This window comes from Thamnophis elegans, chromosome 10 (genome assembly GCF_009769535.1).
Source record: "Thamnophis elegans isolate rThaEle1 chromosome 10, rThaEle1.pri, whole genome shotgun sequence".
Taxonomy (NCBI): Eukaryota; Metazoa; Chordata; class Lepidosauria; order Squamata; family Colubridae; genus Thamnophis; species Thamnophis elegans.
The window spans coordinates 10783846-10798835 of record NC_045550.1 but is presented as its reverse complement, the minus strand read 5'-3'; the positions used below and the strand labels follow the sequence as shown (position 1 = coordinate 10798835).

At 37.2% G+C, this 14990-nt stretch overlaps 1 protein-coding gene across 1 annotated transcript in view; it reads left to right on the top strand.

The window, feature by feature from the left end:
- GRK5 (G protein-coupled receptor kinase 5) overlaps nucleotides 1-14990 on the top strand; it is a 196016-nt gene that overhangs the window by 157388 nt on the left and 23638 nt on the right. The window contains 6 exon segments of the mRNA XM_032225719.1: nucleotides 2533-2633; nucleotides 4419-4511; nucleotides 6943-7006; nucleotides 8637-8689; nucleotides 8691-8775; nucleotides 10243-10433. Coding sequence (XP_032081610.1) covers nucleotides 2533-2633; nucleotides 4419-4511; nucleotides 6943-7006; nucleotides 8637-8689; nucleotides 8691-8775; nucleotides 10243-10433 — 587 coding nt within the window.

Below are 14990 nucleotides of genomic sequence, written 5' to 3'. Positions count from 1 at the left end.
GTTGTTTAGTGATGTCTCAACCAGCCTTCTGTGTTGTTTTTCTCCTAGCCTTTTAGGTTCACAGACTGTACAAATTGGAGTTCAAGCTAACTTGAACCAAGCTTTTCAAGAATGTTGCTTGTTGTTTTTATTTGAGATGTTCTCAAAATATTTTGTATGCAGAATCGTTAATACTAGAAAGTCAGGAAGATAATTTTGCACAATCCTTCCCCCCACCCTCCATGGTCTATAATTGGAACTGTACTACCTGCAGCTCTCTATGAAATTCTGGGAAAGGATTCAGCAATTTTATCTCTCTCCATCAATACTTCAATTTCTGAAATGATGACAAATGACTTGAAATGTTGTGATGTATTGTTGGACTAAATAACATTTCTTCCTGCAGAACCTAATTAAATTTGGCCTGCAACAGAAACACAATTACATATGGAAACCATTTCTCAAAAGCGTCTATTTCTTAAATACTTGGAATAAGAAATGGAATATAGCATTACTTGCCAGTGATATAACTCATCCCCTTGACTGTGTTCTTGTAGAATAAAGCAAACTCTGGTTTACAACCACAAAAAAAATATTAGCTTTAAATGAAGAAAAAATATAAATATTTTGTCAGATTTCTTCATTTTCATTATTTACAAATACAAATACATAGGCACACATGCACACAATTAGTTCCCTATTTCAGTCATTTCAAATTTCATCAAAATAAAAGTGATAATCTAAATTAATCTTAATTAATAAAAATTATGCAAAATATACAGTTGCATTACTTGTTCTTGTCCAAGCTAAAGTAGGAGTGACTATGCAAGTCCAAATTCAGGAAATATGCATAAGAAGAAAAGAGTAAACGTGGAAAGATTATTTAAAATAGATTTATTATTATTATTCAGATGGCTGGCAAGGCTTCAGTTTATACACATAACCATGGCTGCAGTTACTGAGATTGTGAATAATGAAAATTTTTCCCTCGTACATTCTATGGACAACACATTTAGAACGTACCATGTTGTGGAAAGCTGGTAACGTGTCTTTAAATGTAGTTGAATTATATATGATTAGGAGTTAAGTTTTATTTTACTTATTTTCCCTTCCGAATTATTCTCTCTGTTTCCTGATAGGTGTGTTTTCTAAACCTTCTATTAAGCCAGGCAAATAAACTTTCTACAAAGATGTAGGAAAGTTTATTTTCATGGGTAAAATCTATATGGTATTAATTTACATGAGGTATCTAAATTGGACTTTTCATCTGTACTAAATGTCTAAATGTGAATGAATGAAACATTGCACAATTTCAGCTGATTTATGTTATACTGATTATAAACTACTTTTAGCTTAAGTTTAATATTTATTTGATTAGTCATGTTATATATCTTATCTTTATAACTATTGCCCATAATTCATAATATTTTAGAAAGCTGTACCTTTCATGACATTTTAAATTCCTGGTTTATTTATTGTATTACATTCTTTTCTCATTTTTATGTTTTATTTTGTATTTGTTTTTTTTAAAGTATTCAATAAAGGAATAAAGAAAAGAGTTTATTTCTATTTACACTGCTTAGCAAATGTTCAGCAGTGTATCACATAATGGTATCAATCCAGGGGTTACTTTTCTCTTTTTAGATAGTGTGCTAGGATTATTATTTGTTTAAAAGAAAAAGTTGACTCATGCTTGTAAACAAAAGAAAAATATCCACAGATTGACTTGACTCAGAAAGAAAAAAAATGAGACATTACATAAAAAATATTTTTTAAAAAAAAATGCTGTTTGTTTCATGACTTCATAGTGGGAGAAGTTATTTCCTGGATTCTGCCCTTTTTTACGATAGAAAGTTGAATGGAAGTTTCTGTGAAGTGTGAAACCTTATTTAGGTTTACAAAAACTGTAAATGAAGACATACACCCTTCCCTAAAAATATATTAAAATGGTGTTTTTGATCAACTAGAAAGTAGGTAATTTCAGTACACCATGTACTCAGAAAGCAAAGATGAAATGAAGAACTGTACTCAACTTTTTGTGGAAAGAAATATCATAGCAAAAACAGGGAGTCTTGATCGTGCTATTTGTAAAAATGTATATGTCATGGTACATGAATATGGAAGCAGAACTTAATAAAAATCTTTAAAATACTAAGCATTATAATAACTGCTTCATATGAAGAATGCAGAATTATCCACCTTGCTACACTATCCTTGTCTGATTTAGAAAACTGGACATGTCACATACACAACAGAGAGGTGTTGTGTGTTTTGTGTGTGTATGTTCTCTGACCTAATGATTTCTTCCAACCAGTTCACTAAACTGCTCAGAAGGTTAACAAACGGTTGTCACACAGTGGTGCAAACTGGCTGAATCCCACCACTGAGTATAACCTCACTGGAATTGTTAGCTTGAAGCAGCATAGATGTCTCAAAATAAATAAACACGAATATTATTTTTGTATATTTTCTTATATCTTGGTGCCTTGGATGTCAGGGAAATACTTTCTCCTGCTACATAATGAACTGAGGATTCTCTCTACTTTTTCATAGTCTCCAGTTTATGTAGCGGAAGCCAGTCAAGATCTTGTACAGCAGATAAAAGAAAAACTTGAAAACAGCCCGTGTAAAGATCTGTTCTTACCCTGTGTAAAGTAAGTGCACTTTGGCATTTAAAGATCATTTGTTGTTGATTTACATAAGACTTTTTTTTTGTAAATACGTTCTCAACAGTTGTAAGTGTGAGAACTGGTCATAAGTCAGAACAGAACAAAATAACAGAATTGGTCAGAATCTTGGAGGTCTTCATTCCAAAAGTCTACTCAAGCAGGAAACTCTATACAATTTCAGACAAAATAGTTGTCCAATCTTTTTTAAAAACTTCCAGTGATAGAGTACCCATGACTTCTGGAAGCAAGTCCTTCGCTTTTTTCCATGCTGCTATAACTTTGAATGGCCACTAAACAAATGGTTGTAAGTCAAGGACTGCCTTATGTATGTTCTAGTCCTATGGCTATGCATGTGTGCCAGAAGTGACACAGAGCCATCTCTCTGGCACGCGAGCCATTGCCCATTGCTCTTCCGGGTTCCAGCGTGCTGGCTAGCTGGTCTTCACGCGTGCGGTGGTGCCAGAAGCTGCGCATGCGCACTGGAATATGATCTTCCATTTTACGGTATACACATGCACACGGCCAGCTGGTCTTCATGCATGCATACGTGCCACAAACTGGTGAGAGGTGCGCATGCACGGGCCGTAAACCGGAAATCATCTTCCCAGCACGTGTATGTGCACTGGGCAGCTGCTCTTCCAGTTTCCAGCACATACACACACACAAACTCCCGTTTCAGCGCTCAGTGCCGAAAAGTTTCGCCAACACTATTCTAGTCAAAAGATATTCCAGAATGGAATGTGACAGTAAAACAGGAAGTGCACAGTGAATGAAAGCAGGTAAAAGAAAGGAAGGTGAAGACAGGAAGAGGCTAGACAGGCCAGGTCCTAAGACAGACATAGCAGTTGACCTGAAGGAAGGTGCTGAATTGATTCCCTCCAGATGTTGTCTCAGCTGTAAAACCATAACACCCAAGACAGTTGGGGTTTCTGTTCAACTGAACTGTGACTTAGTCAGAACGTTTTGACTGAGCTTCCAAGTCATAATGCACTTCTTTTATGCATATAACAAAACACATTTTCTGTTTTGTAGTAGTCACTCCTTTTTAGTGCTTGCTTAATTTTTTTTAAAAAAAATTAGGTTGTGTAATTCACATAGATAAAGAAACACGCAGATGTTTCAAAATGCCCTTTAGATCTAAGAGACCTGAAATAGGAGGTCTGTTTTTGTGGTGTCATCCTTTTGTCCAAAGAAAGGCTTACCGGTTTCGCAAAGTTAGGATTTTCTTTTTATTGTATCCTAGAGCTCCATGTGTAAATATTTGTATCTACAATGTTTTTGTGGTGCTGAGCTATTTGCCAGGTCTTAAGAAAAGAAAATACCAAAAGAGACAGATCATTAAAAGACATTATTTCCAGCAGATGTTTTTGTTGTTCATGGATGCTTTACAGAGGTACTTGTAAAATTTAGAAGCTTTCATACAAGTAATTATACTTCTGCCTTTTAATTTTACTACTCTCATTTTGTTCTTTGATGGAAAAGAACTAAATAATTAGTTTAGCAGCAATCTGATACCGCTTGGATATCTTATATGTTAGGATAATGTATATTAGCTGAATGGGCAACCATAAGAAAAAATAGAACGGGGTTAGATAAAAAAGGAATACATAAAATATTTGATAAAAAGTAACACATTATTCCTATGATATGCGTCTGATACTTTTGAGTTAGTAGATTTAAAAATAGGCATCCTGTCTGCAGAAAACTGGGGTGGCTATCTAGACTCGGAGCAAGCTTGTCAAATATTTCTTTCTTTTTCATATGAAATAGGTCAGTTCATGAGTACCTAAGTGGAGAACCTTTTCAAGAATACTCAGACAGCATGTATTTTGACAGATTTCTCCAATGGAAATGGCTAGAAAGGTAAGTGGCATTACAGTGGATTCAGCAAAACTTTTTTTAAAAAATTAAAAGATATAATTAAAAAGATAATTAAAATTTAAAAAACCAATAAAGATAAAAAGAGAAGAATAAGAAAAATACAAAGTGCAGAAATGTGAAAAAATAAGAATATAATAAAAAAGGAAAAGAAATGTATAAAGAAATAGTTTCTCCCACCATCACAATAAGTAAACCATTTTAGAAATTCATCATTCCTAAAATACAACAAATTATCACTTTTTCCCATATTACATCTCTTAACTATAACAAATTTTTAAAGTTTTGTTGTTCAATACTAATGAACAAAAGTCCAGTAAAAGTTACTAGAGAAAACTGGCAATGAAATAAGCCAACTTTATATTTTCTATTTTTAACCATCTTGATTTTTAGTCCTTTCAAATTATGTCCCAGAACTGGATTTCTTTTTGTTTTTTCTTTGTTCCTTTTCACAAAATTCTACAAGGCTTTCACAAGACTCTTTTGTAAATAGGAAATTTATCCAGGTCACTTTTTTAGTTTGTTATTTGTATATCCCTTTTCATTATTAAGATATTAGGTGGCTCTTTTCTATGTCCAGTTTTTCCATATCGTTCATTTAACCTGTCATTCTTTTAATCTTTCAGATCATTCTCAATCTTGTCAGATAAAACTTGTTGCTCTGTTGTAAGATATTTTAAATACCGTCTATCTATAGAAGCAGACACTCTTAAAATTAATTCTAGATTAATTGTTCATAAATATCCTTCAATATGTCCAATGTAAAAATATTTGCTTCATTCTGTATTAGTAAGTCAAATTTAAACATTCCTCTCCTTTAATTGTAATTATTAGTTCCTTCCAGTTCCCTCTAATATCTAACTTTCAATATGTCATCATATTTTAAAGAGATTTCTAAGCAAAAGCGTTTTCCCACCTGAAAGATTCTTAGAATTAATTTCAAAAACTTATTTCCAATCCATCTGGACCCTTAGTAACCTTCCAAAATCAAGGTTTCTGACTCCTTTGCTGTTTATTCCAAAAGAAAACACAATTAAATCCTTAAAGATCTGTTTAGAACTTCTTTCGCTAAGTACAGAAGAAAATTTATCCAGTGCTGTAAAATATGTTGATTCAAAGGTTTCTAAATAAGAAAAAAGAAATTTCCTAAAATGATTAGAACAGAAAGTATGTGGACCCTGTGTCCTTTTTAAGGCCCTGACTGTTGTTTGAGGAAAAAAGCTGGCTATTCCAGAGCTCTGAACCCTTTCAATGGTCTTATGGTCTCCTCACAAGAACCATCTACCTGGACCACTTGAGGGCAATCTCAAGTCTTGTCCTTTTCTGGAGAGGAATTTAAAAAGCCAGTCTATGGATCTTCATTGTATGGTTGTGACTTTCACTTTAACAGAGTTATTTTCAGTTTGCCATTTCTTCACCAGAACTTTAGTGCAGTACAGCCTTCATGTACTAGGGAACATGAAAAAGAATAGGCAGAAAATATTTTAGTACTATCTTTCCAAATTTGTTGTCTTCCAGATTACATTTCTTAATCCATATTCAGACAGCTCAGTTGAATAAAGTGAATGAAATCAAGCAACCTGATCCAATATAATGAACAAACGATAACTAAGGAAGATGAGATAGATAGATGATAGATAAATGGATGGATGGATGGATGATGGATGGATGGATGATAGAGATAGATAGATAGACAGACAGACACAGACAGACAGATTATAGATAGATAGATGATAGAGAGATAGATGATAGATAGATAGATAGATAGATAGATAGATAGATAGATAGATAGATAGATAGATAGAGATAGATGATAGGGAGGATGGATGGATGGATGGATGGATGATATATTCAATTAATAGCAAGTACAGGAAATCAGTAGCCGATGCAGTTCAAATGAATATACGTTTATTGCATGTTAACACTCCCTACAAGAATCTGAACTACTAACAGTTAAAACAAATTGGTAGTAGATGAGGGTCAATGGAATTCAAGGTGGGCTGGTCTTAGATCTCTTGTGGGCATGAAGGAACTTGAGATTAATGATCCACTTGACACCCTCTCTCAGGCTTAGCCTGGTTATCTTCTGGAGAGGAGTTTCCCCTCTTCCTTGACATATCCTATGGCCAGATGAGAAAAAAGAAACGTTCGGAGTGTTTGAAAAGCAGTCATTTTCACAGCTAAATGATCCTTAATGAAGAATTTGTGGATTGTGCAAAATGAAGGGTTATGAAATACTCGGCCATATTTCACTTTAGAAAAACAAGCATTTTTTTTTTTTTAAAGAAAAGGGAAATAGCTTGACCTTTTTAAAAAAAAAATCAGCATTAAGGATACCAACTGCTTTAAAACTGAAGCTTAATAAAACGTATTAAAACATACTCTTTCGCTCTCCCAATTTTCTTTATTATTTCAGACAACCAGTAACAAAAAACACATTTAGGCAATACAGGGTATTAGGAAAAGGTGGCTTTGGAGAGGTGAGTAAATCTTCTTTTACAAACTCTCTACTTGTAAGGGTAGCCAATTATTTTCTGCTGATAAATCTGATCTATTGAAGCATGAAATTGCATGATTTCATTCTTGCTGTATAAGAGTTCTTAAACTTGATTCATTGGGTGTGTGAGAAAGGGATATACATGGTTTTTTTCTCCCAAGTTTTGTAATGAATTACAGATAGTCCTCAACTTACAACCACAATGGAGCTCAAAACTCACTTTGTGAAGTGAGTTTTGCCCCATTTTTGTGACTTTTATTGCCACGCTTGGTAAGTAAATCCCTGCAGTTGTTAAATTAGGAACATGGTTTTTAAATGAATCTGGTTTCCCCATTGACTTTGCTTGTCAGAAGGTCGTAAAAGATGATCACATGACCCCGGGACACATCAACCTTCATTACTGTGAGTCATTTGTCACACATCCGAATGTAAATCAGGTGACCATGAAGATGCCACAATGGTCATACGTGTGAAAAATGGTCATAAGTCATTTTTTTTCAGGGCCGTTGTAACTTCAAACAGTCAAATTAAGGACTACCTGTGCTGATATAGTTTTTTAGATTCTCGTCTTAACTATTGGAAGTGAAGATGGAATCTCTCTACTTAGTGACTATATAGATATAGTCACATTTTATTTATTTTTATTTATTTATTATTTATTTATTTATTAGACTTATATACCGCTTCATAGGGCTTTCAGCCCTCTCTAAGCGGTTTACAAATTTTTTTTTTTAGCAAATTGAGTCAGCAACTTGCCCCCACAGTCCGGGTCCTCATTTCACCCACCTCGGAAGGATGGAAGGCTGAGTCGACCTTGAGCCGGTGAGATTTGAACCGCTGAACTGCAGATCACAGTCAGCTAAAGTGGCTGCAATACTGCACCCTAACCACTGCGCCACCTCAGCTCTTTTACCCTCCCAAGCTTTTGGTGGGTTCCCCAAAGATTTTCACCAAATTGACCATACATATTATTAAATGCACTAATCCTGATGATATTAACTGTGCTTCATTATTATCAATACTATTTTTAGCATACCATCTTCCCGCTTACTTTTTTGCCTTGGCCCTTCTCACTTTTAGAAATGTAGGACCCAGTACCGTGTTTCCCCAAAAATAAGACAGGGTCTTTTTTTTTGACCCTCGAAATAAGCACTTGGCCTTATTTTTGGGGAGTTCTTATTATTTTTGAGGTGCAGGAAGAGACAAGCATGGTCACCTCATGGCTGCTACTGTGGTGCTATTTTGGGGGGAAGGCTTATTTTAGCGCATGCTCTCAAAATCCCGATTGGGCTTATTATCCGGGGAGGTCTTATTTTCAGGGAAACATGGTATTTAAATCAATGGCAAGTGATCTTCTGTGTAAACATACCTGATTTATAGGACCCAGCCTGAGATTGTCCTATGTATTATTTTTCTAAATTAAGAATATGGAAAATCAGACCTATTGCATTTGAAGATTTCCTTTTGTCCTCCTACTAAATGTCTGCTTAGTCTCCGGTTAAAAGAATTTTGTTAAAATCAAGACAAAGTAGGGAAAAGAGATTGATTTGGCTTTGATAACTGATGATTTGTCCTGTATACTTTTTTCCTTATTGTAACTTTCCTCTTTTCAGGTATGCGCCTGCCAAGTACGAGCAACTGGGAAAATGTATGCATGCAAAAGATTAGAAAAAAAGGATAAAGAAGAGGAAAGGTGAATCCATGGCCCTAAATGAAAAGCAGATTCTAGAAAAAGTCAATAGTCAATTTGTAGTAAGTATTGCCAAATTTGTAATGGGCATCAGCTCTCAATAACAGGTCCATCAGTGATGGGCATTTATAACAAAATGTATGCAGCTGTATTACTTCCAGGCTACATCGTGACTTAAATCAGGTTTCTGGTGCTAGCTCTGTATGAGTTCTTCTGTTATTACTTTTGCAATCGCAGTGGGTTTTTATGTATCCTTCACTGGAATTTGACAGCACTGTGTGGTTCCAAAATAATTGTTTATGGAAAAAACGGTGCTGCAAATTGCTCACTCTACAATGGAATGCCTACTCCTATTAGCTCTCTACAAGACCCTACCAAAGTCCAAAACTCTAGAATCTGCAAAGCCTTTTTCATTAGTTGTAGCTGCTGCTTCTGCTGGAAGAATGTGTAGTAATAAATAAGACAATACTTAATCTTGAATCAATAAATTTTCTAACTTTTTCCTGATGAACTAAATCTGCAGTACTATGTGTAGCAGGGGTGAAATTCAGCAGGTTCTGACAGGTTCTGGAGACCGGTAGCAGAAATTTGAGTAGTTTGGAGAACTGGCAAATCCACCTCTGGCTGGCCCCAGAGTGGGGTGGGAATAGAGATTTTGCAGTGTCCTTTCCCCTGCTACACGTACCAAGCCACACCCACAGAACCGGTAGTAAAAAAAATGAATTTCACCACTGGTGTCAGAGGTGAGTTGCTCCTGGTTTGGCCCTGATCGGGCGAACTGGTAGTAGCAGGAGCAGGAGGCTCCACCCCCCCCACCCACCCTGGATGCTTCTGCTATGAGCGAGCATGAGCCAACCAGTAGTAAAAAACTAAAACTCACCATTGACTGGTGTGTAGTATGATCTTATGAAAATATCTTACATGAATGAAGGCAACTATTTGTATCCGAGGATAATGTTGCAGGAACTAATCTGGGTCGATCACCAGGATCAGATGTCTAGTTCTGAACTTTCGGACTTGTGCTGAAGCCCATTCTAAGAATTTCGTTGAGGATGGGCTCCAGCACAAGTCCAAAACCTCCTATGGCTAAACCTCTGGTCCTGTGGGATTGAATTTTACAATAACTGCCTGTATTCTTGCCATGTGTTTTTTTTTTAGTAGCTAGGATTCTATCCCATCTCTTCTTTTTTAACTGAATGATGTCATGTCTTTTCTAACACAAAATGGTAGCTATGAGTGAATTAGCAATAGCAATAGCAGTTAGACTTATATACCGCTTCATAGGGCTTTCAGCCCTCTCTAAGCGGTTTACAGAGTCAGCATATGCCCCCACAGTCTGGGTCCTCATTTCACCCACCTCGGAAGGATGGAAGGCTGAGTCAACCTTGAGCCAGTGAGATTAGAACCGCGCGAACTGCAGATAACAGTCAGCTGAAGTGGCCTGCAGTACTGCACCCTAACCACTGCGCCACCTCGGCTCGTATGAATTTGGGCATGAATAATTTTCTTGACTAAAACTCTCATTCCAGGTCAATCTAGCCTATGCTTATGAAACAAAGGACGCCCTCTGCCTAGTTCTAACCATAATGAATGGGGGAGACCTGAAATTCCATATCTACAATATGGGAAACCCAGGCTTTGAAGAAGAAAGAGCTTTGTTTTATGCTGCAGAGATTCTTTGTGGTTTAGAAGACCTTCACAGGGAAAACACCGTGTACAGGTAGATTTTCTCCCATGCTTTCGGGAAATCACACGCATTTGCGCTTTAGAGGAATTCTTATTATCCTCATATAATATTTCCTGTTTCTATACCTAGGTATCAATATGTTTCTCATTACCTTTTTTTATGGTACCCTCCAAAGACCCATTAGATCACACAGATTAGGCCTCCTGGGTTCCGTCTACTAGCCAATGTCATCTGGCTACTACCCGGGGGAGGGCCTTCTCTGTGGCGGCTCCAGCCCTTTGGAATGAGCTCCCCGCAGAGATTAGGACCCTCACCTCTCTCCAGGCCTTCCGAAAAGCCGTTAAAACCTGGCGTGTCGGCAGGCTTGGGGTTGATGAGTTTCTTCCCCTCTCGACGTGTGTGGCTGTTGGTTGTTTTAAATTCTCTGTACTTTTTGTTGTAGTTCTTGTGTTTCCCTTCCCCTCCTTTGGGTTTGTGCGCCGCCCTGAGTCCCACTGGAATAGGGCGGCATATAAATAAAATGAACCTTGAACCTTGAATCTGAACCCTTACAACAAAAGAGCAAAAAATGCAACATAGGTACCAAATTAATTGGAATTTATGATTAAGTGGCAAAAAATTCTCTCCCACCAAAAGGTGTGGCCTTGAGCCAACAGTTATTGCACAGTTTATCCTTACAAATCTGTTGTGACTCAGCAGCAGTCTTTTGTGAGTCTTTTCGGGATGCAAGATTAACAATGCAGCTGGAGCTCGTTAGGGGCATCTTCTGGGGATAAAAGGATGGATGGTGCCACGCCTTGGTTGCAGGAGTCAACGTTCCTTCGTTCATTCAACATTCATTGATCATCGGTCGTGGTTTATTTGAGAGCACTTGGAGAAGTGATTTGTTTTCTGTAACCCTGATTCAAGGAGACACTTGGAGAAGTGCATTGCTTTGTAAGAGTTTTTGTTTGGTATTCTGTTATCTCATCAGAGACTGTATTTATGTTATTTTTGGGCTCGCAGCCAGTCTGAGCCGAGAACGGATAAAGAGAGTTCCTTTTAAGTTTGTTTGCCTGTCGTCTGTTAAGCGGAGAAGGTGGGACAGAACACAAATCTAAATTGATTAATGGGTGTTTCTAGATCAATCCTGAATCAATAATGAACAGAAAAAAGTAAGGTCCTGATCAAAGAGCATTTTTTTTTTTTGCAAAAATGTTTAATTTCTCTGGAGGAAGAATTATTTACAATTGAGTACTGGATTACAGGAATTATATAATATACGGTTATGAAAATCGTCTTACCAAGAAAAAAATTGATAACCCCATGGTGCAGCTTTTGCAAATAATGGTGGGATGAAGATTGAATAACAATGTGTGAAAACGATTTTTAACTATTTATATTGCAATTTAAAGTATGGGGAAAACTTTTTTTCCCTAATGGAAGTGAGCTGTGAAAGTGAAAAAAAGAGTAAAATCAATCCTTTCTCCCAGATATTTTTTCTGCACCATCATATCTCATATACTAAGGCAGTGTTTCTCAACCTTGGCCACTTGAAGATGTCCGGACTTCAACTCCCAGAATTCCCCAGCCAGCATTCGCTGGCTGGGGAATTCTGGGAGTTGAAGTCCGGACATCTTCAAGTGACCAAGGTTGAGAAACACTGTACTAAGGTATATAATCATATACTAAGGTATAAATCTGCACAGGAGTCACTGTGTTTGTGACACATAAGGAACGTCCATATTGTGATTGGAGCCTCTTCAATACCTGGCTGAGAAATTGACTAGGATTCATTACCTCGGCCTTTACACTCCAGAAATTGTGTTTCATTTGGAACCTGAAACAAATATATTTTGGCTGAAAAATTCAGACAAACCATTCCGGAATATTTTACTTGTTCCAGGCCGTAAAAAAAATTCCAGAGGGGCCTTTTGAGATGAGTAGAGCAAGGAATATGTACCATCCTTCTCTCCCTTCCTCTGCCCCATGGCCTGGGCCCATTTACCAATTTTCTCAACAGTTTTATTCCTATATTCCCTTAGCCACCATCTTGAATTCAAACGGATTTCTGTCTCTCAACCTCTGCAGATCAAAGAGATGCTTACAGTCCAGCTTGGGTCACTTAACTTTCCTTTCTCTCCTTTCCACCTGCTCCTCCTTCTAAGCTAGAAGATTGTATGGCCATTTATCTTCTTGTCTTGGACATAAGGAGATGTAGGGAAGGAGGGATGCTAGGAAAATTTGGGGAAAGGTGGGCTGTATTTGAACTTTTTCCTTCCCGCTTTTCCTTTCCCACAACAGTTTGCTTGGACCAATCACATGTGGGGCAGGTGTCATGTCTTTGTGTAAATGTGTTTTATTTTCCATTTTCATATTCGTACAGTCACACATGTACTGTATAGAACCGGGGCCATATAACATTAAACAATAAACACAGCCATTCCTCTTGTCAATAATACCCCCCAAAATAGAAACCCAATGTACCTCTTCGATCCTCCATACACCCTTTCTTTCGCCCCCCTCCAACTTTCCTTCTTCCCACCATCATTCCCTCTACCCTACCTCCCCCTCTACACCTCTCTCCCAATACACTCCCTCCTTCCTTCTCACCCTCCCTCCAATCCTCTCTCCCACCCTCTCTACCCCTCTTTCTTCTATCCCTCTACTCCTCCCTTCGGTGTATTTCTACTATCTATAATATATTCAGCTTGTCCTATTTTACACTGGAGTTAAAGAGCAACAGTATACAAGTGCAATCATGTTACTTTAAAATCTAGCACATACTATATATCCCCCCTCCCCCTAAGACCCCACCTCCCTTTTCCCCCCCCCCCGACTTCCCAGAGCCCGTACACGGTGTAGCTTTTTATCAAACACAGTCTAAAATATATTAAGACAAAGGAAATTTAAAAAAAGAAAATCAATAACATCTCAACGTTGAACTCAGCTTCTTCCTGTTGCACAAACTTTGAACAGTTTAAATTATTCCTAATCTTAAGGATAGGCTATCTGGAATTTCTTAGTCCTGTATTTGTTTTGTGTATAGTCAATCCATTTTTTACAGTGTCATTTATATATCTCATTTGAGTGGTCTTTAAGATATGCCGATATTTTAGCCATCTCGGCTAGGTTTATAACTTTCAATGTCCATTCTTGAGTTGTAGGCAAGTCTTCCTTCTTCCAGTATTGCGCCACCAACAGTCTTGCTGCCGTTATTAGGTGCAGAACCAAGTTGGTCTCTACCGCTGTAAAGTCAGTACATATACCTAGTAAAAATAACTGAGGAGTAAATTTTATCCCTCTTTTAAAGATATTTTGCATGATCCACCACATTTTTATCCAAAATGCCTTAACCTATGTCTTGACACCTATTCTGGATCTATATTCAGACAAAACATGCATGGCCTTTGGTCTTGACGTGAGCTACCCAAAAGTGACTTTTCCATACATGAAATGCTCATTTCAGATACTATCAAGTGTGAGCAATTGTTCCTGCTTCTTTATTATGTAATGCAGGAGGGGTGTTATTCAGATCCTGCAAAATACTAGCCCCATAGAATTGAAATGTAAACAACCTAATAGTTTATGATAAAATCTCACTTCTGCAAAATTCTCTCTATGCTTTATTCTTCACAGTTCTTTCTATCTCCATGTGAGTTCCAATGCCTGAATATTGAGCCCAAGTGCTAAATACCATTTTGATTAGGAACCTATCTGTTAAAGGTGCTTTTAAAGATAATACAACAAAGAGGCAAAGATCTGAAGCATCCAAAGATCTAATAAGCCTGCTTGAAATTAAGGGATGAATTACTTTGCCTTTTCATAAGAATAACTGACTATGAGAGTAATTATTCATTTACAAGAGAAAGTTTATGGCATTCATTAGCTCACCCAAATGTAAGAATTGCTAAACACCATTATGGGTTTTTTTTAATGGTAATATTTTGGGCAATATATCTGAACTGAAGAGGACGCTGTGGCCCAGTGGCAAAAGACACTGATCTTGTCGATCAGAAAGTTCAGCAGTTTGAATCCCTAGCTCCGCGTAACGGGGTGAGCTCTCATTTTATCCCAGTTTCTGCCAGCCTAGCAGTTCAAAAGCATGTAAAAATGCAAGTAGAAAATAGGGACCACTTTGGTGGGAATGTAACAGCACTCTGTGTGTCTTCAGCATTTAGTCATGCCATTCACCTGACCACGGAGATGTCTTTGGAGAGCGCTGGGTCTTCTGCTTTGAAATGCTAATGAGCAATGCCCCCTAGAGTTGGGAACAACTAGCACGTATGTACGAGGGGAACCTTTACCTTATATCTGAACTGACAAGAGTACTCCTAAGGTGATTTTACTGCCACATTTTTACCCAGGAAACAATTTACTTAAATAAAATAATGCAAGTGAGTGTGTTAAATAAGATAGTACATCTTCACAAATTATATCCCTAACATACGAAACATGTTATTGTTCTAAAATTATGACACAAGAATTGTTTAGAATACAATTCAAGTTGACCATCAGACCAATTTGTGATAGGAAAGGTCCTGAAACACTTCTTTCAGTATTTTATATTGTTCTCAGAAATGATTTAAGCTTTGTCGTTACTTGAAAGTA